Below are 22,062 nucleotides of genomic sequence, written 5' to 3' on the forward strand. Positions count from 1 at the left end.
AATTTATTTTTTTTTTAAAAAAAGTAAATTTTTCCTCATTCCAATAAAACACATAATTTTATTTGGCGAGTTTTTCTTCACCTACCACAATCTGGTCACCTTATTTTCGAGGTGCCATACGGTTAGTGTTAATAATTTTTTGGACAACGCGGACAACAGACAAAATGCGTTCAAGATCAAAGTGCGCCGCCACATGATTTCAAAGTTCAAATCACAATCACAATCACCATCAAAATCAAAAAATCAAATGAAATTATATGAGAAATAAAATGAAATGGAAATGAAAAAATAATAAATATCAAAAAGGCAACAAAGAAAAAGAGAATGTTTTAATGAAGTACAATGGTCAGGGAAAACTCAGCCAGCGACTGATGCTTTAAARCACAACAACAATAGCAACAATACAGCGCAGCAGCACAGAGAGTCAGGCGAGGAAGAAGGCCACAAGGAAGAGAATGCGGCTTGGTGTCTGTATGAAACTGTGTATGTAGATATATGTATATATATGTATGTGTGTATGTTTGTTTGCACATGTCTGCGTTAGTAAGGCAGTCAAATGATAAAACGGCGAATGAGTTGAAACGTAATAAACGTTGATTATGATGCTGATGACGCTTATTATTCGCTTTGCCACCATAATAATGACACCAAAAGTGCTGTGCGCTCGCCAGCAACCTAACAAACAGCGCACAACTTACAACAGGCATCAACAACAACAACAAGTGCACAGCAATTACCACAAAGCACAGCGCACAATTCAAATATGAAGTGGCCGACGGAGATTGCGGCCAAATGGAATGACAGACTGACAGGCGCACTGCTCTTCCACTACAACAACAACATACRAAATGTATGGCGGAGCACAAACATTGTTGCAAAATCACTAATATCGGCAGTGTCGGTGGCTATGATTAGGGTCATAATGTGCAATTTGATTTGGAAAAATGTTGCATTTAATGCCGCAGAGCAGACGTGCACACATAAAGTGTATATACATATGTACATACATACATRCATRCATATAAACCTCATACTCTTAGTTGTGCGCTTATAAAAGGCTTTTGAAAATAAAATATATTTTTTTGGTGTTTAATAGTTTTATTTTCATATCTTTGGCTTTTTTGTTGTGTTCTTTGACATTATGTTTGTAGTCGCCAATGTATTATGTTGAGAATATATTTTATGAACATTTGGAACACTATTAGTTTTGAGATAAAGGTTAAGCGCCACCATAAGTGGCAGTCGAATTTTCGAAAAACATGGATTAAATATGCATGAAATGCTATACAGCTTGATTCTTACTAGTATACGCGAGGGTTGACTTCTATATTTTGGGATTACTAAAGAAAAACAAATATTAATCAACGAGAACCGCTTTGTTTGCTTTTCAAAATATTCTTGTTAAAGTCTTCACACTTTTGCATGCGTTTTAACCAAAGACAACTGGCAAATAAAAAGTTGTGGACCACTCAGAATTTACTGGACGACTTCATTCGTGACCATCCATATCTCTCACACGGGTTCCACAACAATCACGCGGAGCCCAATATAGGGAATACAATGATTGATTGATGGTATTCTTTGAGTTTTGGCTTTAAATTCGGTCACAATCGTACTCTTTTTGAAATAAATTCAGCTTTCTCAGGACGAGTCGGGCAATAACGCGTTTCATACCTATAATATCCACCAAAATCATTCGAACGGACTCGAGAGAGATGTCGAGCGCTCTTCCCATCTSTCTAACACTTGCCTGATGATTTTCTTGCATTATGTTCGACACTTTTTTAATATTTTCATCAGTTGAAGCGAAATTTTTACTACCACCTCTTAAGTATCATAAATAAGTATTTTTACTACCACCTCTTAAATATCATAAATAAGTATTTTGAAAAATTCCAAAAATATATTTAGAAAATGTTTTTATTTTTTTTTGTTTTTTTGTTTTTAAATTTTCACATCATTTCATTTTCTTAACCAGAGCTTGCCACGCCAAGCTGTCTGGCCGTCTGGCTAGTCACCAGCGCTTTGTTGCGCCACAAAACCCAGCTTAAACGCGATGTAAATACAAAAAAGCAAATTTAGAAAACTTAAAGAAATTAAAAACAACAAAAAAGTAAAATTCAAAAATCACAAAAAAAAAAAAAAACAGAAATGAATTACTTGACATCAACGCCGCGCTCAATATGTAAGAACCAAAAGCCGAGAAATTGACTGACACCTTAACATGCCTCAACATTTTTGTTGCTGGTGTTGTTGTTGTTGTTCACCCGTATTTCTTAAGTATTGTCAGTAGCCAGCAAGATCAATTACCTCTTTCAATTTCAATTTCAGTAGAGTTTGCAGGTTATGTGTGTGAGTTTATGCAGCTATATAGTTTGTATGTTTGTGTGTCTAACTATCAGTATGTCCATATATACATGTTTGTTGGCGTACACTTTTAATTTTCTAATAAAGCGCGTCAAACAAAAAAATAATCAAAGCAATGTGGGGGCAACTCCAATTGTCATCAATCAACGTAATCTCACCGTCAGCAGCACCAGCATACAGTCGCAGGCACAAGTATGCATACGGCGCACATATATGTGTATGTGGCTGTCGATTTGTGGTCAGGAATGTGTGTTTATGTGCTACACAAAAGGAGTGTAATTTAAACTGGTTCGCTTAAGATTTTTGTGGCTTGTTTTTGGTTTTTTTATTATTATTTTTTTCTTACTTTTGTGCTGCTGTGATTTATTCTGAGCACTTCCCCACAYGTTTTTATTTTTGAGTATAACACGGAATTTAATTATAATTTTTATTGGTATTTATGTGAGCAATCAAAATTTGGTTGTCAAATATAATTTTTGATGAATTTTAAGAGCAGGTAAATGTTGTTTGTCGTTTGAGGAGCTATATTATGTGAGTAGTTGTTGTTTTGTGGGGGATATAAAGTTAAAATACGGTTCAGTTTTATAGACATCTGTATAATAAACACATTMTGAACCCAATTTGTCACACTTTCACCTGTTTTTAATAGCTTCACGAATGTTTATTAGGGGATAAGTTAAATACTCTTAGTAAACTATGCAATCCCAACATAACCTAACTTAATAAACACACATCTAGAATATAAGGATTCCATAAATTGAAATAATTGCTTGAACGAATCTTTATATCATCGAACCRCATAATTTTTGAACAAAAATTTAAAATCTTTCCAAAACTTTCTGCTAGCGTAAAAGCTAAGCGATGAGCAAATATGAAGGAAGCTCCAAAAAACTCTAAAACAGGACTCCAACCATCCTCACTTGATGGTACCCGCTCTTTTCAGCTCTACAGCTCAAAGTATTTTCTCCTCGAGTATATTGAAGAAATCGCACGATAGAGAAGCGCCTTGTCTGAAACCTCGTTTGGTATGGAACGATTCAGAGAGGTCCGTCCCGATCCTGACACAGCCTTTGGTATTGCCCAATCTCAGTTTACACAGTCGTATTAGTTTTGCGGCATACGAAATTCAGACATCTCGGCTTAAAGGCAGCTCCTTTTCGTGCTGTCGAAAGCAGCTCTGAAATCGACGAAGAGGTGGTGAGTTGCTAATTAGTGGATATAATGTCTCAGCTTTATAAAGAAACACCTTTCAATTATGGTATTTTTAAAGGACTCGAGTAATAAGAATATTGACAACATTTGGACCAACCAAAGTGATGTTAACCTTGCAGGCAACAAACAGCTGCAAAGATTTGCATAAAGGAAAAGCTCAAAAATATAGAGATCACCTGATSAAATTTRACCCGGATTGACAAATTTTCAKKAAATGAWTTTTTTCGCGRCCGMTACTCGACATTGCCTYTGYAAAAGGGGTTTCATGAAGGAAAAGTAAAAAAAATATAGTCATCACTTGATCACATTTGACCCGGACTGAAAAAAATTACATTTTTAGGAAATTTATTTTTTCATTACATTTGCAAAAGAGGTTTTAGGTATTTTATGTCGACCCTTGAGATATGWTGAGCTATTCTGCTACATCGCTGATACCAACATGCCAAACAAGGTTTCAGGAATTTTGATACGAATCTATACCCTAACTGCTTTATACCAAAAACATTAACAGAAATGTTTTGAGACGATCYTTAAGTGATATCGAGCTACTCTGTTGGATGTGGAGCTATCTCTGTTGCTAACATGCCGAGTTTGAAGCACTGTTTCTTAAACTAGACGGTTATGTGGCTGGACGACTCGCAGGGTTACTATGGCTTCATGATCTCACGGAATGCTTTGTGCCACTTAGATACTTAAGACCACAGACTTGTAGAGAATTTTCTGAGATGTCTACCAATCAATTTTTTAGAGTAACAAAAAAATTATCAGTTTCTTTTCCATAACCTGTAAAATATCAAAAATTTGGGTTTGTTTAGAGAAATTAAGACATACAACCAGATATGTATCTCGCTTAGCTGTTAGATTCTGATCATTTAGTCAAATTAGTGTTCTTTTTTGTTGAAATTGAACCTCAAAATGTGAGTTAATGAAACATATCGGTTAACTTAACTAGTATAATACCAGTTAGTACTGTCTTATGAATGCTCTCATGGAATTCTTATGAAATACTTAAATATTTTCGTTTAATTTGAATAAATATGACAAATCACAGGCAATTAATTAAAACTTAATGAGCACAAATAGGCAAGTGATGAATGAAGGCATAATAAAACGCTTATATACCCGAAAGTAAAAGGTGCGATTAGTGYCCCGACGAAGTTTCAGGCGATTTGGTTGTAATTGTAATAGTGGTTGTAATTGTAATTGCACTTCTGGTTGTACTTATGGTATGGTTGTAATTAAACTTGTAGTTGTAAAAGCAATATTGAAAATAATAACAGTGTAGCCAATCAATGCCAAATGTTATTTAAATACGCTAATGATCACTACCGCTATAGCTACCCACAACGCCAACCCTTGCCTTCCAACATTGTGAATGGCTAAGCCTGCTGTCTGCCAGCATAACTCGTTAAAATAGCGCTTAAATAGTGAGGTTAAATAGTCATTTGATAAATCATGCATTTAAAATGGCATATCCAAACTTTTACTGCCCATTTTCAACACCTATCAAGCCGCCAGCCAACCAAGCAACCGGTCAACCGTTGAACCAGCGGCACTTAACCAGCCAACGGTGGCCGAGGTAGCCCAAGTGTATGGCGATTAATCTCAGCAAACGCTCAAACAATACGCAACAATAACTCTTAATTAAAAGAGCAACGTGTGAGTGTGGCTAACCAGCGCGGCCGACAGCTAATATCCCGTCAAAGCCGCGGTCCAAGCGCACAAATGAGCAATCCAACAAACGCGCCGAACCAAACAGCCAACTGATGCAACATTTTAGGTGGTTAAACGGGTAGGTGAGTATGTGTGTGTATATGTGTAACGACATAATATACAATAACAAAGCAGAAATTCAATTAGTTTTTTAAATGTTAGACAATATATTAATTTGTTATTACCGCAAACATTATTAATGTGCGGCGCGCTGGAATGAAATCTACACTTATGAGTCGTGGCATTCCGAAGCTGTTTTTGTGGCAGCTGTTGTTATTGTTATRCACAAGTGTTTGGCTCAGCTGTGTRGTTGCGTAGCACYGTTGGCTATCAACCGCAGGGTCATGCGGTTTTGATTGACTCCCCTAATGACGGTGGCAGTAACAGATTACACTGCCAATAATATGCGGCTACTGTGGAGAGTTGCAAGTGTTATATCGGGTGGTTCATGCAAGAAGTTTATGAAAATCGGCAAACTTGTACCTGTCAATCAGTAAGCACTCTTGCTCCACTCAAGTCGGAATGAGACCGAGTTGGGTTTTTATCGGCGTCTTGTGTTCTAGCACTGGACCAGCTCCTGTGCACCTTTGTGACACTTTTGGAATAGAATGAWATGCAGAAGATCTACTGAAAACCTTGTCCCGAGCAAAGTTCATCTTGCCGCAATCCTTGAGGTACTTTACTGTATATTGTCCAATAGTAATTCATGCAGTAAGGCTAAATATCTTTTCGAACGCTAGTTGTCATGCTTGCATGGAGAAAGGCGAAGTGCAAAAAACCAGATACTTTCTTCTTCATTGCGAAACTGAGCCTAAAACATGTTGATAGTATTACCTTCGTTGAACCAGGAGACATTGCCGAACGTGACATTAGCAGTCTCAATAAATTTATAAAGGACACAAAACGCTTTATTGATTTGTAAGGGTTTTAGGATCAAGGATATGGAAGTTTCTATGCACGATATCGGTTCGGGATTCTAATCTTTCCCATTGAGATCSGTGTTAAGATTGATCTCTTTAACTTTTTCTTATTCTTCTTTACTGTTGTAGACTCCGCTTACCCGGTTATAGACTAGTTACCAACAGTGCACCAGTTTCTTTCTCGTCGTTTCTTTTTGTCGTTATTTGACACCAATTCGAGATCCCAGCGCTGCCAACTCCTTCTCCACCTGAACTTTCCAACGGAGGGGAGGTCTGCCTCTACCTCTGGACTAGTGGTCGTATTTCTCGTATTTCATCGTTCCATCGAATGCGGTACTCGCCGTTGCCAATGCGCAAAGCATCATAAATCTTCAGCAAAACCTTCTCTTGAACACTCCTATGGCCGGCTCATCAGATGATGTCATTGTCCATGCCTCCGCACCATATAACAGGGAGGGAATGTGAGGAACTTGTATAGTTTAGTCTTTCTTTGTCGATAGAGGACTTGGGGCAGTTTAATGTAGTCTCTGTTGGCAAGAGTTGACCACTTTTGCCRACTTCTTAACCTAACCGAGCTAAAAAAGCTTTATTGGTGAAGGGTCTTTGGAACAAAAATTGAAGGTATGGGATTGGAGGCTTTTTGGTTTCAAATGGCAGATTCCGTGATGGAGATTTTATTCTGGATAGGTTYGTTGACCACACAATAAAGAGATTTCGTAATTTAATTCGGCGACCTCAGAGTAACTATAGATTTTTGAAGGGTTTCGCGAGGTAACCATGAGAAATTCAGGTCCTAAAGGCAAATTCCAGAAAGCTAACAGTGAAATAGTGTCGGAAAGTAACAGCATATTCTTGATAGGCTAGTACAACCGTATCGGCTATTCGATTTTACATTGGTCGATGTTATGGGAATAGCCCTTGAAACTCTCAAGGACCTTAGGGCAAATATTAAGAGTGCTATTAGTAAAAAAAGGGACAGAAAATGACACTAAGAACTTGGAAGACTCTTCCAAAAGATACCGAAGCTTGGAAGAGTGAAATATGTTATAAATTATCTCTCCAATGTGTTTCCTGAAATCATATCAGTAAAACGAGAAAAATAATAATTTCTATAACTTTAAGAACCCACTGAATGGATCACCCTGTATATTCTCACGCATTTTGCCARCAATGATATTCAGCTCTTTTATTTTATAAGATTTTTATTTTATTCTCCAATATTTTATTTCCTCTACACTTACGCCACGCTGTGCTATCGCTTGCCATATGTGCTCTGCGCGCGTTGTTGTTGTGTCGCCAYGGCGGCTTCTTTTCACACTTCTGCGCAGCACCACACGCCGCCATGTGAGTCTTTGATAAATWGTTTTCCGAAATATCGGCCATTTGTTGGATTTTACATAACAAGTAAATTAAAAAAATTACAGCAGGAAAAAAATKTAAAACAAAACAAAATTTGAAATTGTACAATAAAAAAATTCAGCAAATTTTGTTCGACCGTTTTGTAAGCTTGTGACCCGTGGCGCGCCAAAGTTCATCGTGAGCCGGAAAATTACACTTAACACCGCACAAAGCGCACTTTATAACTGTCCAATTAACCGCAAATTTACGAAATCGCCGAAAAACCGTAAAATAGCTGAGAGTGAGAGCGTGTGCGAGAGAGTTGGACGCCATACAAATACAATGCTGCGTAACTAAAACACTCGCTTCGTTACCCCATACGAACAAATTGGCTATTTTCGTAACTAACGGCTTGTATAATTGGCGCTTTTTCCGAAATAAAATGGAGGCAGTTGAAATCATCGGCTCAAGCCGAGCGTGTGAACTTTGATTTGCTACGAATTGATGTGCCAATTATCGCCTATTTCGATGTATAGTTAATTATTTCATTGTAAATAGCTAATTATCGCCTAAAATCGTTTAACCGGTGGTTGTTGTTGTTGTGAATGGCAAAAGCTATCTTTGAGGCWAGGTTTGGCCAATTGTGTTGGTCGAACGGAAATATCGTGTGGCGTTAACTGTTTTGGAAAATGTAGAATCATATATTTCTGTATTACGTAAGCCGATGATCTTAAGTGGCGGAAAATCATACTTCCTATGAGCTGTGGCTTAAATGCTCTCGGATGTGGCAATTACTTGTGGATGATTACTTAATTACTCTATTTACTTGTGCCGAAGCATTACACGTCCATTAAGTTCGCTGGGAAATGCGAACAAGTGTTTGCTTTGGCAATTCTTAAATTAAGTTGGGCCGTTACGTTTTTACGGATTAGAACTTTCTTTTTATTGCATTTTCGACTTCCGTCATCATTTGATGGAATCATTAACTGWTAGAATGATAAGTTGTGAAATCGTTCGTCGTGGTTTATGCAATAGTTTTAAGAAAAACATCAAAAATAGTGTACAAATATGCCGCTAGATTATTGAAAATRTTTTCGGAGTTCAAAAAATGAAAGTTCGCTAACTCGGAAGAGCTTCCGCAACGTTTTTAGGATCTACAGAGTTAGTTAAGTTATGATTTCGGCACAGCAGTTAAGATGATAGGCTTCAGTGATCCCAAAATTTGTTTCCAATTGGTGAAACGAACACTTTAATGTCGCCTGAASTCGAGCCGAGTTTACAACAGCGTCAGTAGATCTTCCTTTTAGTARAAATTCCAGACGGATACAGGTCTTTCTCCACCTGGTCTTTATATCCACCCCGTCTTCCTATTCCTCTGCTTGCTCCGGCCAGTACTGCGTCCAATACTCTCAGAGCTGGAGTGTTTTCATCTATTCGGACGACATGCACATATTCCAATGTTGTCGTACATTTCGTACATCTCATCGTTCCATCGATTACGGTATTCRCCRYWTCAWCAGATGTTGTCATCGTCCATACCTCTGCATCATATAGTTGGACAGAGATTATGTTTGATCTTTGTTTGTTGATGGAAGATCTTAGTTCTCAATTGCCTGCTCAGTCCGAAGTAACATCTGTTGGTAAAATTTATCTCTCTCTCCGTACCTCTATCCTTCCCATCTCCATAGACGTTACTTAATTATACAGTCGAGCGGAAGTACGGTCCTCAATAAGAGATAAGGCATTTATAGCATTGTAAAAAACTTCTTCTTGAGAGTTTGCATCATCAACTTTAATCAAACTCGTTAAGAGGACAGCTGGGYTAAGGTTTGAAGGAAAGATAAATCAAGTTATCTTGCCAGAAACTCTCTATAAACTCCAGTTTCAGGCTACTGATAATTGCAGTGATTTGCAAGACAAGGTGTCTGTCATTAACGTAGCGGTAGATCCGCAGAGCAGCATCCTTCAGGGGAGTATTATCTACTCTGTCAGCGGTACTAGCCTTGAGCTCTTTAACCGGGCTGTTAAAGGAATGAATTACCTCGTTCTTAGTGGCAGCGAGTTACTTTGTGATAAGACTAGTATGGGTGTTAGGTCACAGCGGAACTTCAGGCAACTGTGAAACTGATGAGCTGGTAAGAAAGGCTACCCTATCTCAGCTAGCAGTACTGGACCGCTCTAAGTAAGGCTAGCCTCTACCCAGTTGTGGCGGTTCTAACAGACCATTTTCCTATAGACGTCAATGCTGAGAGATTGAGAATCGTATGTCAGTTGTGTGGAAGAAAATGAGTTGGAAATACTCGCGTTTTCGAGATCAAACCTTAAACAGCTCACACTTTCGTGCTTGTCATAAAAATTAAACACCTGAACGAAGTTTTTTTGATCTCAAGATGCTCTGCTAATTTATGTGCTTAAATGCAGGAGTTTTATTTTTATGGCTGCAGAAAGGACAGCATATTCGAGTGCGGTCTACGGATCAGCCATCAAATCTGAGAGAACTTGAACATACGGACTCGGAGCTTCCACTGTGGAACAAGTCGCTGGTCTCACATGGATTTTCGCTGAAAAACACGGTCATGTACAGTTGTCTCTCAGAAATCTCAAATCCCTCCCTTTCAGTTAAGTCACGAGGCTATACTTGAATTGGCTACCGCATCTATCAGAATCTTAAACCTAAGAATACTTCAACTTCATCTCAGATCGTTTCTGGCTTTCACTGAAAGCTACCCGTCTTATTTAAAAACTCTGCCGATTACAGTTGACACTCAGAAATCTCAAAACTTTCTCTTTCTCAGTTCACAGTTCAGTCCCGAGGCTCTACTGGAATTGACGACYGTGTCTACCCGAATCCGAACATGTCACACGCTACGTTTGACATTACTGTGTAGACATTATCGACTCTTAAGGATGCTTCGGTTGGTTTCRGTCTGAAAGCATTGTGTGCTTCAAAGAGAATTGACATCGCCTAGTAAATCACAGAATCCCATTTTCGAAATCTMTTCATTCCTCGCAATCATAATTTGAAATTGGTAGGGGGAAATTAGTTTAACATAAGGTTTGTTTAAAGACAGTTTTCAAATATTTTAGGAATAGTATTCGAATTTTATAGAATCTTCCAGCAACATTCCTATTTCAATTCAGGGGTTTTAAGATTTGTGGTTTAAAATTTTTCTAACCTCAAAAAATGTACTGCCGTTTAAAAATAATATCATTACCACGCCCTYCGTCACACAATGGTCAAAGTGTCTAAATCCTGATAAATATTGCAGTAATTTGTTAAACATGTGGCCAGACCCACAACACGGCAGTCAGTTTGAAAGAGGTGTAGGCGCTTTAACCGCACAATCAAAAGACCAAAGCGATTTCGCCGCAGACAAGAAGTCAAAAATCACTTGAGCCAATTAATAATTACAAGGTAAAGCGAAAAAAAAYACGAAGTCGGKTAYAWAAACCCACAGCGGACCACAAAAAAAATAAACAAAAATTGGTCGGACAGGGGAAGACGCTACAGATATTTACAAAACACGCAGCGGAGCAGACAGAATGGCAGCTATTGTTACATAAAAAGTCGGGCAACTTGCTTGCATTGTCTTGACGAAGATCAAACGCGGACMGACTATGCGCCGACAACGCACCAAATGCCGAACTTTGGCTTCTATTTTGATTCCGATTCTTTTATTAACGCACTGCCTGTGTGCGAAATTCAACTGAGGCAAGAATGTTTTTGTTTATTATCCTTGCGGTGAGAGCGGCGCGCAYGCAAACAGGTTCACAGGTCCACCACAGCAACCACCGACTTATGTTGCATTGTCCTTAAAGGCTGCGCTATTTGGGCGCAGGTGAGCGGCAATGCAAAAAAAAGTAAATTGCACAGTGTTCTCACTTCAAAGACCGGCTGACGCCCGTAACTCATTGCGTTGGTTTTTGTTTCTGCACACACACGGTCGCATTGCCTGTCTCCGGTAGGGCCACTGATCCTTTTGTCCGCTCATTAAGCGTGTATAAATTATTTCACACCTCTTCCTAATGATTCACACAACTGCCCAATGTCGTGGCGATTCATTAATCTTCACACACGTATTTACACGCTCTCTTTCTCTCCCTCTCACACATACTCGGTCACTTTTGCTTGCTCATGCGCCGCCATCCTGTCACAAGACAAATGACCGCTCGCTGACCAACATGATTGCGCAAATTCGCTCACGTAGCGGCCGTGGCATGACTCTCACACATCATATGCGCTCTCTCTGCAGGAATTGCACTTGCTTCGCACTCATACGCCGCCTGTGTGTGCGGTCCGATTTGGTCTTTGCTGCACAATTAGCCTTTTGTGGATTCGTCTCCGGCTTCCTTCATTTTCTGCCACCGTCACGACAGGCTCATATGTCATTCGTGGTGGTCGTGCTCATAAGCGTCGTTGTATATGTTCGCGAAGCCGTAGGCGCATCCCACAACGCCCAGGCCTCTTCACTCTGCACAAAAGTTGTATGGCAGACAAATCGCCTGCGTCTGTATGTGTGCGTGTGAATTTGGAGCATTCAACGGCGCAATAGTTGTGCCTCACACTGTTGGCTGCCGTTCGACACCGACATTGACAGCAAATTCGTTCATGCCCGAAAAAAAGTGTCAACCAAACAAAAGCAAAGGTYGCACTTCAAACGCACCGCTSCGGTGCGGCATCTTTAATACGCGACGGGGTGTCCTGTGTGCGGTGGTTTTCATCTCTTGGCTYACATTTACTCGAGGCAACGCCGCCAACTCACTGTGGCCGTTGATGAGTTASAAAATATTCTTTATTAATGTATTATCACACGTTAGTTTGTTTGTTGTTATTGCAGTTACGGTGTTAGTTCGGTTTGTTTAGTCCGTTGGGAAAAAATTAGTGTTGTGTCTAGAGTCGAGAGTCTAATTTTGTATGTGTACGTGTGTGTGGCGTTTGTAGGTGTCTCTGGGGCATTTTGTTGTGAACAAGTACCTCGCTGCGTTAAATAGGTTTTTGTTATTCAAATTTTTATTTTTTACGAAAATCTTATGTAATTAAGTCAAATTGACAGTAATTAATATGCTGTGGAATTTAGTTGATGGGAAAATTGGTTGCCTTGGAGTTACTTTTGTGGGCGAAACTTATTAATGCGGCACAGATTAAAATGTTAATATCASTCATATTAATTGAAGGCCCTAAATAGGTTGGAGAGTACCTAAGCATATATAAAAATTTACTCTACACAAACTTATGAAGCAGGAAAACTATAAGAAATGTTGACCAATCTTCCTTAAAAGTGGAAAAATGAAAGTTGTCATGAACTGTTTAATCCATTAGTTCTTGTATTTTGCACTTCAAACAAATCCTCACAGGACTCTCACAGAAAATCTTTGTAAAATGAAAAAAAAAAATATATATATATACAAAATTTCACACATGTCCTGCCCTGCTTTTTTTTTACCCATAAAAGATAAGGTTTCCTAATTAGCATATTTTGAATTTTTTATTGAGCATACAAGGATTTTCATAGGCGGCGTTTTATACATGACAAGTCCCAAACCCTGTGAAGGGGATGTTTCGTCTTCTAACTTTAGCTCACGGATGTTCTTTGGCTACCCAGAGGATACTTGGTCTAGGAGCGGAAGTCTTGAGCTGCTTGAGCCATATGTAAAAGAATCGTTTGTAGCCACTCCCAAGTGAATGGCAATCAGCGAACTTTCCTCACTTGCGTGAACTTCTACAAATGACTCCATCCTCCGGTTATAATCTTCACTCCAAAGATTTAAGAATCCATTATATGGCAGAAGAACCCTTCCAAAAAGTTTAATTGTATTAGATAAGCAAAGATATAGGTATGACAAATAGAGTTTCCGTCAAATTTTATCGACGAAGCGAGTTTTACTCAATATAAAGTAGAAACTTGATTTACCTACATCTTCAGCTGTTATTATGCCGTCGAATTTTCAAAGTTTTTGGTTCAAGTCAGACTGAAATCATGCATTGAATGCTTTTACTTTGCAGGCTCCCCAAGTTTTTGACTCAAGTCGAACTGARTACATAGGTTGTTAGCTCGTGGTTAGGGATTTTACAAAATTKTGTTTCAAGTCGAACTCAGAGCACGATTTGAAAGATCGGACTTAGATTTTCGCCAAGATTTTGCCAAATCGGGATTTTTTGCGCTGACTTCCCAGCAACTCCTTTTGTCTGAGGTCAAAAAAAGGTCATGCATTGATATCTCGAACTAAGAGATTCCACTAGTTTTTGTCTCAAGTCGAACTGGGATCATAGATCAAGAGCTCGGACTAAGTGATTTCCCAAAGATTTTGTATTGTCGGTATTATGCTTGGAACCTCTGACATAGGAATTATCTATGCTCTCAAGTCGAACTGGGATTATGCAATCAAAGCTCGGACTTAGTGATTCCTGATGATTTTGGCTCACGTCAGATGCTTAGATTTAGGTATTCCCCAAGCCTTTGTCTCTAGTTGAGCTGAATTCATGGATTGAAATCTCTTACTAAGAATTTCCGCAAAATTTCCTCGGACTGGTATTATTGATTGAAAGCTTGTACTTAGAGAATTCCAAGACGATGTAACAAACCCAATTGAGGCCATATTTTGTAAGCTCGGACTTAGGGATTACACAAGTTCTTGTCTCAAGTTGAACTGGGATCAATGTATTGAAAACTTAGACTTAGGGATTCCACATGTTTATGTTTCACGTTGAACTGAAACTATGGATTGTTATCTCTGACTGAGAGAYTCTCCAGAACTTCGACTGACTGGTATTAAAAACTGGACTTAGACACCTCCAAACTTTCATCTCAAGTCGAATGGGGATCATAGATTCAGAGATCGGACTAAGAGATTTGCCAAGATATTGTTCCGGGGTTTTGGTTGAAAACTCTGGAACTTTCTAAGCTTTTGTCTCAGGGCGAATTGAGATCATGGAATCTATGCTCGCACTTTATGATTCCGGAAGCTTTTATCTCACGTTCAGACTGGAAAAGTATTAGAAACTCGGACTAGCTTTAGTCTTAAATCAYGAATTGAAAATTCTGCCTTAGGGATTAGTGAAGCGTTTGCATCAAATCAAACGGGGACCACGGATGGAAAGCTCGAACTTATCGACTACCCAAACCTTTGTGTCAAYTCGAGCTGGTTGGCTCATCGAATAAGAAGAATCAGTAAGAACAGCCGATTTTGATTGCGATGAAACAATAAGTCCTAACTGGAAAATAACAATTTAATTCAAGGGTTAAGAGCTGTCAACCGAATGTCTATTAATATTCTTAGTGAATCATATCACAAGAAACCCCATGAGTAGTATAAAACAGATCCATAGTTGGTCATTATATTTTGAAATCCAGCAGTACGGCCTGAAAGAACTATTTCAAATGAATTSTGGGTCCTATTCTTCCGTCTCCTTTCAAAACCTCAACCAAACCCAAATAAATAAAAAAGCACTACTAGTTTTCGACGTCGAATTTCACACACCATTACGACTTATGGCCTCTGATCCCTCCATAGCCAAATTTGTCAAACAAAAACAAATTTTTTATTGAAAATCTAATATTAAGCATTTCAGAAGCGTGCGTACCGAGAAATGTMTTTTCATTTCTGTTTCATGATATCGGCAATTCATTACACACGGTTCTAAGGTGGCCTTACAAGGATAATCGTCATTAAATTGCGGAAGCGGTAGCATTTCTTATTTTAAGCCGCAAATGGATAAATTCGGAAGCAACACACAATTTCCGGCATAATCAAAGAAATCGAGAACAATACTTAGCATATAAGTCAATAGGACTTTTGGAGACARTAAAGGGATTACGCAAGTGAAACCATTAATGAACGTGCAACGCTARGGACCACACAGTGGAGGATACAATACGAGCAAGCACCTATGATTGTTCGTTTGTAAYCAATCGAGAGTTACAACAAGACCAYGACAACTGCATGTCTGCCGGCGGTGTTTCATAAGTTCATAAATTTGCTTGCATGCAAGCATTTAGTATAATTTGTGGTACGAAGTGTCAAAAACACGGCGATGCGACCATGCCAAATTGCACAAATGGCAAAACCACAAAAATACACGCTATTYAACGGCATTTACGTTGCACCATGACCACTTCTAATTCATACAACTGCTTTGCCGAACGCCGGCTGACACTTTAGTGCATGAAAAATGAGCWTGCGATCTCGTTGAATAATTTCCCAAACTGCCTATACCACCGGCGGCCTTTTCACTTTTATCTAATAGGGAAAACGCGAAGGAGTTGCACACACGGATTACTCGCCTTCAGCTCGGGTAAGTGTCGTTTGTGTGTGTGCATTTTTATGACACTATTTTGTAATGAGCTCTCTAAATAATTTGCCATGATCTTCGGCGCATAACCGACATTGACAACCACGCCCACAAATCTCTTGTCAACTCAGCTAGAACACACGGCGGTGAGCAACGACGGCATTAGCTGTGGCCGTGGCGTGGCGGTGGTAAGAACCGACACATGGGAACACCCGCACGCTTCATGCGCGATTTGAGCGCGGCACTTTTGAGAGTCAACCAACCAGTTACTCGTCGGCTCGCCCGTCGCTGGCGACTTGTTATGTGACATTGTCATAAAAGCAGACAAGTGAACATACGACAAGTATGAGATCGTGTTTGCCGAAATAAAAAACCAACAACTAAATAGTGAGTTACTAGTTTTATGCATATGTATGGTGCCATGTCTATTTGTGGACCTGGTTTGTGTGTGATATTTGTGTTGTTGTTATGTGTCCGATCTGTAAGTGGATACTCAATTAAATTTGGCGTTTGGTTTACTGCATATTTAACATTAGTTTTTTTTTTTCTTCGCGGTTTCGCTATTTTGCATCTGACATGTGACAGCTCTTTGACATTTGTCGTTGTTATGTAATGAAATCCGTTGTAACAGCCGTCAACTACTGTGCGCAGATTGTCATTTTTGTGTTATGCTGATTTGAAGTGTAATGAAACTGTCATAATGAATTCTTTTCACGAAAGTGTTAAGATGTGGACAGATAAATGCGAAGGTGTTTGACAGCGTGTGCACTGAGAAAAATATATAGCTGATTCGTGGAAGTGAACAATTTGAMATAAGCAGGCTATAGGGATTGACAGCAGAAAATAGGGGATTGACATGGCAGACCTTAACAACCGACAGTTTGAGAAGCTTAGAAAAAAARTGAAGAAAGTTGGTCTTGTCAGGAATGAGGACAGAAAAGAACTTGGAGACCTATACGACCACGACACWGTTGACACAATGGAAAATTCCAAACAAGGCCAGGTCTCTCTCTACCTGGTTTTTTCAACGGAGTGCCTCCCCCGGCGGGTACTGCKTCGAATACTTTCAGAGCTTTCATYCATTCGGACGACATGGCMTAGCCAGCGAAGCTGCTGTCTCYTAATTYGCWGAAMTATGTCGCCAGTCCTAATACGCAAAGGACCATAAATCTTCCTTTCGATATCAACACTGATTTGCCGAAATCAGCGAAACATTAGAGCCAATCAATATCGATACGGATGTTATTGGAAGAAATAATCCAGAATGGAAAATTAAATCGAACTACGGGTTCGGAAAAACACTTTCTTTTCGATATCTTGTCCATGAAAAATTCTTTGYGTCTATGAGCGGTTAGGTTGGATAAGATTCATTGCCTTTTCTGTAGGTAAGTCTTAGTTCTGCTATCTCCAGACTGGAAAAGGAAGCGAAGCAAAGAGGTCTGGTAATGAACGAGGGCAAGGCAAAATATCTCCTGTCTTCAAACATACAGTCATCGCACTCCCGACTTGGCCACCACGACGCTGTTGACAGTCATAAGTAGATAATTTCGGCTATCCTGGAACCAGGATTAACTCCACCCACAACGTCAAAATCCAAGGCAGTAAAACTCTTGCCAACAGACTGAGTAGACAACTTCAGACTGAGTAGGCAAGTCAGAAGTAAAGTCCTCTCTCAACGCACAGAGACCAAATTCTTGAAGGAAGAACTCCACTCCGTTGAAAATACCAGGTGGAGAAGGACCTGACTACATTCGGAGTCTCCAATCAGCGCCAACTTCGGCTTCCGACTTCAATCGGAGTTGAGAAACTCCAAAAACAAGATGGATCTGAACTGACAAAGTCAAAACTCTGAACTTTTATGGCAGAGTATTGATCACTAGCGAACAGCAGGTGGGAAAGTTGTGCTGCCGAATAATTCCCCGATTGTATGTGAGCAGAGAGCATCGCAAATTTTTGCGCCAATTTCAGTTAAGTTAACTGTTTAAATGGCTGAACATGCAACATAATTAAGTTGTAGTAAAACACTTTAARCACTTCATGCAAGCTAAAGCCCTCRGAGTATTTAACACGGCATAATTTCCCCACTTAGCTTATGGACACCAAACGAGTAGTACTAACAAGCACCAATTTAAGCAGTTGAACCATATGCCGCGAAAGGCTCTGGAGGCTGAGGTTAAGCGTTAGGCAATTGGCGGCGGCGGCGAGTTCTTTTGACAGATTTGCGACGCTTTTTGACGTTTGAATTCAAATGCAATGGAGCATTAATTGTCTGCACACCCAGCCACACTATGGCCACCAGTGCAATGCGGCTCGTTGGGCAGGGAAGCTGACGAGCCGTAACGCTGAGAAAGTCTGCTTATGGTTGGCGGTTGGCTTCGCGGTTGGTTTTGTAAAGCATCTGCATATATCTGTATGTATTTCAAAACGTCTCTCTTTGCTTGTGAAGACATGGTGGTCGTATAGACATAGAGCTCTTCATTCATAAACGCTTRCGGCATTCGATAGAAAATAATATGTATTAATAGTCAAGAGTCATAACCGCGTTGATTTCTTTGCTTATTAGTTTATATTATTTTTATTAGAGTATAGCTGTGTGTCTGCGCCAATCACATTTCGTTTTGGCTTTACCTGAATCGATACAAAATCTTTGGTGGCCACATTGCCTYGCGTAGATTGCTCGCTATAGAATTGAAGCAAATGAAATGRTTTACATGCCTTCATTAGCTRCTTAAGKGTAGAGAATTCCGCTACTTACTTGYATAAGCCTGCAYATGTTCCTGCTTTCGTTCTTGTGTGGGGTGTGTGTGTGTGTGGAAATCTATTAATTTTTACGAGGCGTGAATAATTTCGGGTTACATTTCAATGATTCCGTTAGGGCGGGCTCCGCGATTGGATGCGGGAGCATTGAATATGTTTATTTCCCAGGAAGAGATGATAAGGGAAATGCAACTGCAAGTCTTGGAAACATATTGACAAAAAAGTAGTGGCACCTGAYGCTGAATTTTAAGCGGAACTGGCWAGCAGATTTTGGTTAGTGTTTTTGKTAGCTATTATGCAAGAAGTTGGAAGGTCTTTAAATAATTCTTCATATGAGCTGAGAACGAAACTTAATGCCTTTACAGAGGCTGAAGAACTAACCAAAGAATGAGTTATCCAAAAGTATTCATAAGAAGTCTTAATGAAAGTCTTCTTAGAACAACTTAATGAAGAAAACTGTTATGAGAACAGGATTACAAAAGAAGAATATTCTCAGTTGTAGGCGGAAAACTGCCTGCCTAAAGCACTTTTACAAGACACTGGTATCGAGTACATATAAGAATAAATATAGTTAAAGCTATGCTTACTTCGAGGTCGAATGTCGTAAACTTTCCTGTTGTGCTCTCCATTAGAAGTYGTGTTTGCCATGGAAATTTAGCCTACTTGGGACTGTGGTTTCTTAAATATCTAGTTCAATAATGTATGCGTTTATGCAGCTTAAAAGTAATATACCTTTGGCATAGAAAATATCTAAAACAATATCCAGTTGAGAAAGCCTGAACCAATAAGACATTATACCTATATAGACTTAGGRCTTAGGATCCTCAAACAGAAACAMTTCMTCAAAACCAAMATATTACAACATGACAACTTCTCTACTTTCAGGCCGCGACTCAGATATCAGCGAYACCGAATCGGAGCCTGGCATACCGTTGAAACGYAAACAGCGTCGCTCGCGCACCACCTTCACCGCCGAACAATTGGAAGCGCTCGAACGCGCCTTCACACGCACACAGTATCCAGATGTGTATACACGCGAGGAGCTCGCACAGACCACGGGCCTCACCGAAGCGCGCATACAAGTCTGGTTTAGTAATCGCCGCGCGCGTCTACGCAAACATTCCGGTGGCTCTGGCACCGGACTCTCACCCATGAATGGCGGCGGCAGTGGCGCTGGTGTACCTGGCGGCGTGGGTGGCGTGGGCGGCGGTGCGGCTGCCACAGCGCCACTCGGTTTTGGTCCAYTAGCCGCAGTCGGTTCCATGGCTGGCTATAGTCCCGCCGCCGCCAGCACGGCCAGCGCGGGTATGAATGAGAATCACGCGGCACATGCAGCGGCGGCTGCGGCCGCAGCAGCAGCGCATCATCCACACCATCACACGCAGATGGGCGGCTATGATTTGGTGGCGCCGTCGGCGCAACATGGTTTCGCCAGCAGTTTTCAGCATGGACACTTCGGCGGGCAGAATTACTATCATCAAGGTGGGTAGAAGGGTAGAAGAGAGTGAAGTGTAATATTTTGAAAAAAAAATTTCTGTTAAATATTTAAATATTATTTTTAATTGTCTCTTTCATTTGTAGATTACTCCAAGCTTTCAATCGATGACTTCTCTAAGCTGACGCTGGAGAATGCTTCGAAAATTTCACCATCATTGTCACATCTAACCGGCGAGAACTACTCGAAATTGGACTCCACCACAAATTGGTCACAAGCCGCTTACCATCTGAATCAGTCGGCAGCAGCGGCCGCCAATTACAACGCTGCCGCCGCKCATCATGCGCATGCGGCTGCCGCACAACACACACTCAATGATTATGCGGCAGCTGGCGCTGCTGCAGCGGCGCACAACAATCAGCTGAACAGCGCGGCAGCAGTCGCCGCGGCGGCTTATAATCATCCGCTGCCTACGCAGGCGCAGGCAAAGTATTGGTAGAACATTGGTGGCATTGTGTAATTATAGTGAAAGGTAGTAGWGTTTGAGTGATGAACTGGAGGTTAACTGCAAGTTTTGGAATGTAAAATTTGGTGAAATATTTGTATCTAAAATCCAAGTTTTCTCGCCAGCTTTGAACGATTTTTGTGATCCGTGCAGCGCTAGCATATTTTTCGTGCTCATTTTATGCCAGTAGCAAAAATGTTGTTAGMACTTAGCAGTTGATCTTACATTCTTCTGGGTTAGGTTTGGTTGAGAGGTCGATTCCAAGTGGGATCTCACTTGCACAGCTCAGAAAGTCGGTCGGTTGTGGAATCTGCAACTCCTAAAAATGGAATCACAAGACCACCCTTACACGACAAAACGCTTTAGGCCTTAAACAAAAAACAATTTCGGTTGTTGTTGTGGCAGAAATCGGACAGTCCTTGTCGATTAAGAATCCGGGTCGGTTCCGGGTACATAAACCTGACTGTCGTGGGAACGGCGGAAATTCGGTAATGTCTACTGGTTCGTCGAACACAAGACTACCGAAATATTTCAGCCTCAGTTTTGCAAAGTCTGGACAATAGAGGTAAAAGTGTCTGGCTTTTTCGACCTCATTCTCTTCCTTATACCTTTGATAACTAGCGTCAGACAACATGTTAAGCCTCTACGCATGAATGCCTGGACAGTGTCCAGTAAGACTTCCTAAGATAGCGGTAAAATGCACCTTGCTCAGGGCAAATTGTTCAGTAGATCTCCTACGTTCTCCGSGCTTTAAAGTCCAAACGATTTTTCCAGTTTACATAGATTTTTATGTTTTCTTTTGAAAAGAATGTTTTTCTTACAAAAAGACTTTGACAGGGCACTAAATTAATATATTTTATTGAAAAGCAGTCTCTTGCTCTGCATATCGTCAACTAAAATGCAAAATAGYGTAACAGCATTTTTCATAAGTTTACAAGCGAACGGAAAAACGATATAATAAAACCCACTCATATTGAAAAAAACGTAGTTTTGGTTATAAAATGGTTACATAATGGTTATGTATTGCTTATATATTAGTTATACATATTGGTTATATCTGACAGCGGGAGGTTAAAAATTTCTGACATATGACACATAAGTTTCCAGGCGTAGGAAAAACGATATAATAGAAACTACTCATACTGAAACAAAATTTGAGTTTTGGTTATAAAATGGGTACATATTGGTTATCAACTGATTATATCTGACAGCGGGTGGTTAAAATTTATGATACATATAATCGTAAGCAAAAAAAATTAGTTTTCGATTTTTTTTGATGATACTTAGTTTTGTTTTTGAAAATGCTCTGTTAAAATTTAGTTCTGATAAAAACGAAAATATTTGGGGTAACTTAACTTTTTTCTTTCCAATTTGCGAGCTGATTCATATCACCGTCAGGTATTCTTAAGATTTAGGCTTTAGCCAATAAACAAACCTTTCAAAAACATTAAAATTAAAACTTTAACCGGTAACCTGTAAATTTAACCGTCAAGACAACTGATTTGCCTAACTGGTTGCTGCATAC

General features: G+C 39.9%; 1 protein-coding gene across 1 annotated transcript in view; it reads left to right on the forward strand.

Moving 5' to 3' along the window:
* LOC108967386 (protein gooseberry-neuro) overlaps nucleotides 1–21,366 on the forward strand; it is a 48,590-nt gene extending 27,224 nt beyond the window's left edge. Inside the window, exons 4-5 of the mRNA XM_018930760.1 lie at nucleotides 19,483–20,079; nucleotides 20,179–21,366. Of these exons, the coding sequence (XP_018786305.1) occupies nucleotides 19,483–20,079; nucleotides 20,179–20,531 (950 nt within the window). The 3' untranslated portion in view covers nucleotides 20,532–21,366. The remainder of the gene's footprint in view (nucleotides 1–19,482; nucleotides 20,080–20,178) is intronic.
* The last annotated feature ends 696 nt before the right edge of the window (nucleotides 21,367–22,062 follow it).

Source organism: Bactrocera latifrons, unplaced genomic scaffold, assembly GCF_001853355.1.
Source record: "Bactrocera latifrons isolate USDA-ARS-PBARC rearing strain unplaced genomic scaffold, ASM185335v1 scaffold_186, whole genome shotgun sequence".
Lineage (NCBI taxonomy): Eukaryota > Metazoa > Arthropoda > Insecta > Diptera > Tephritidae > Bactrocera > Bactrocera latifrons.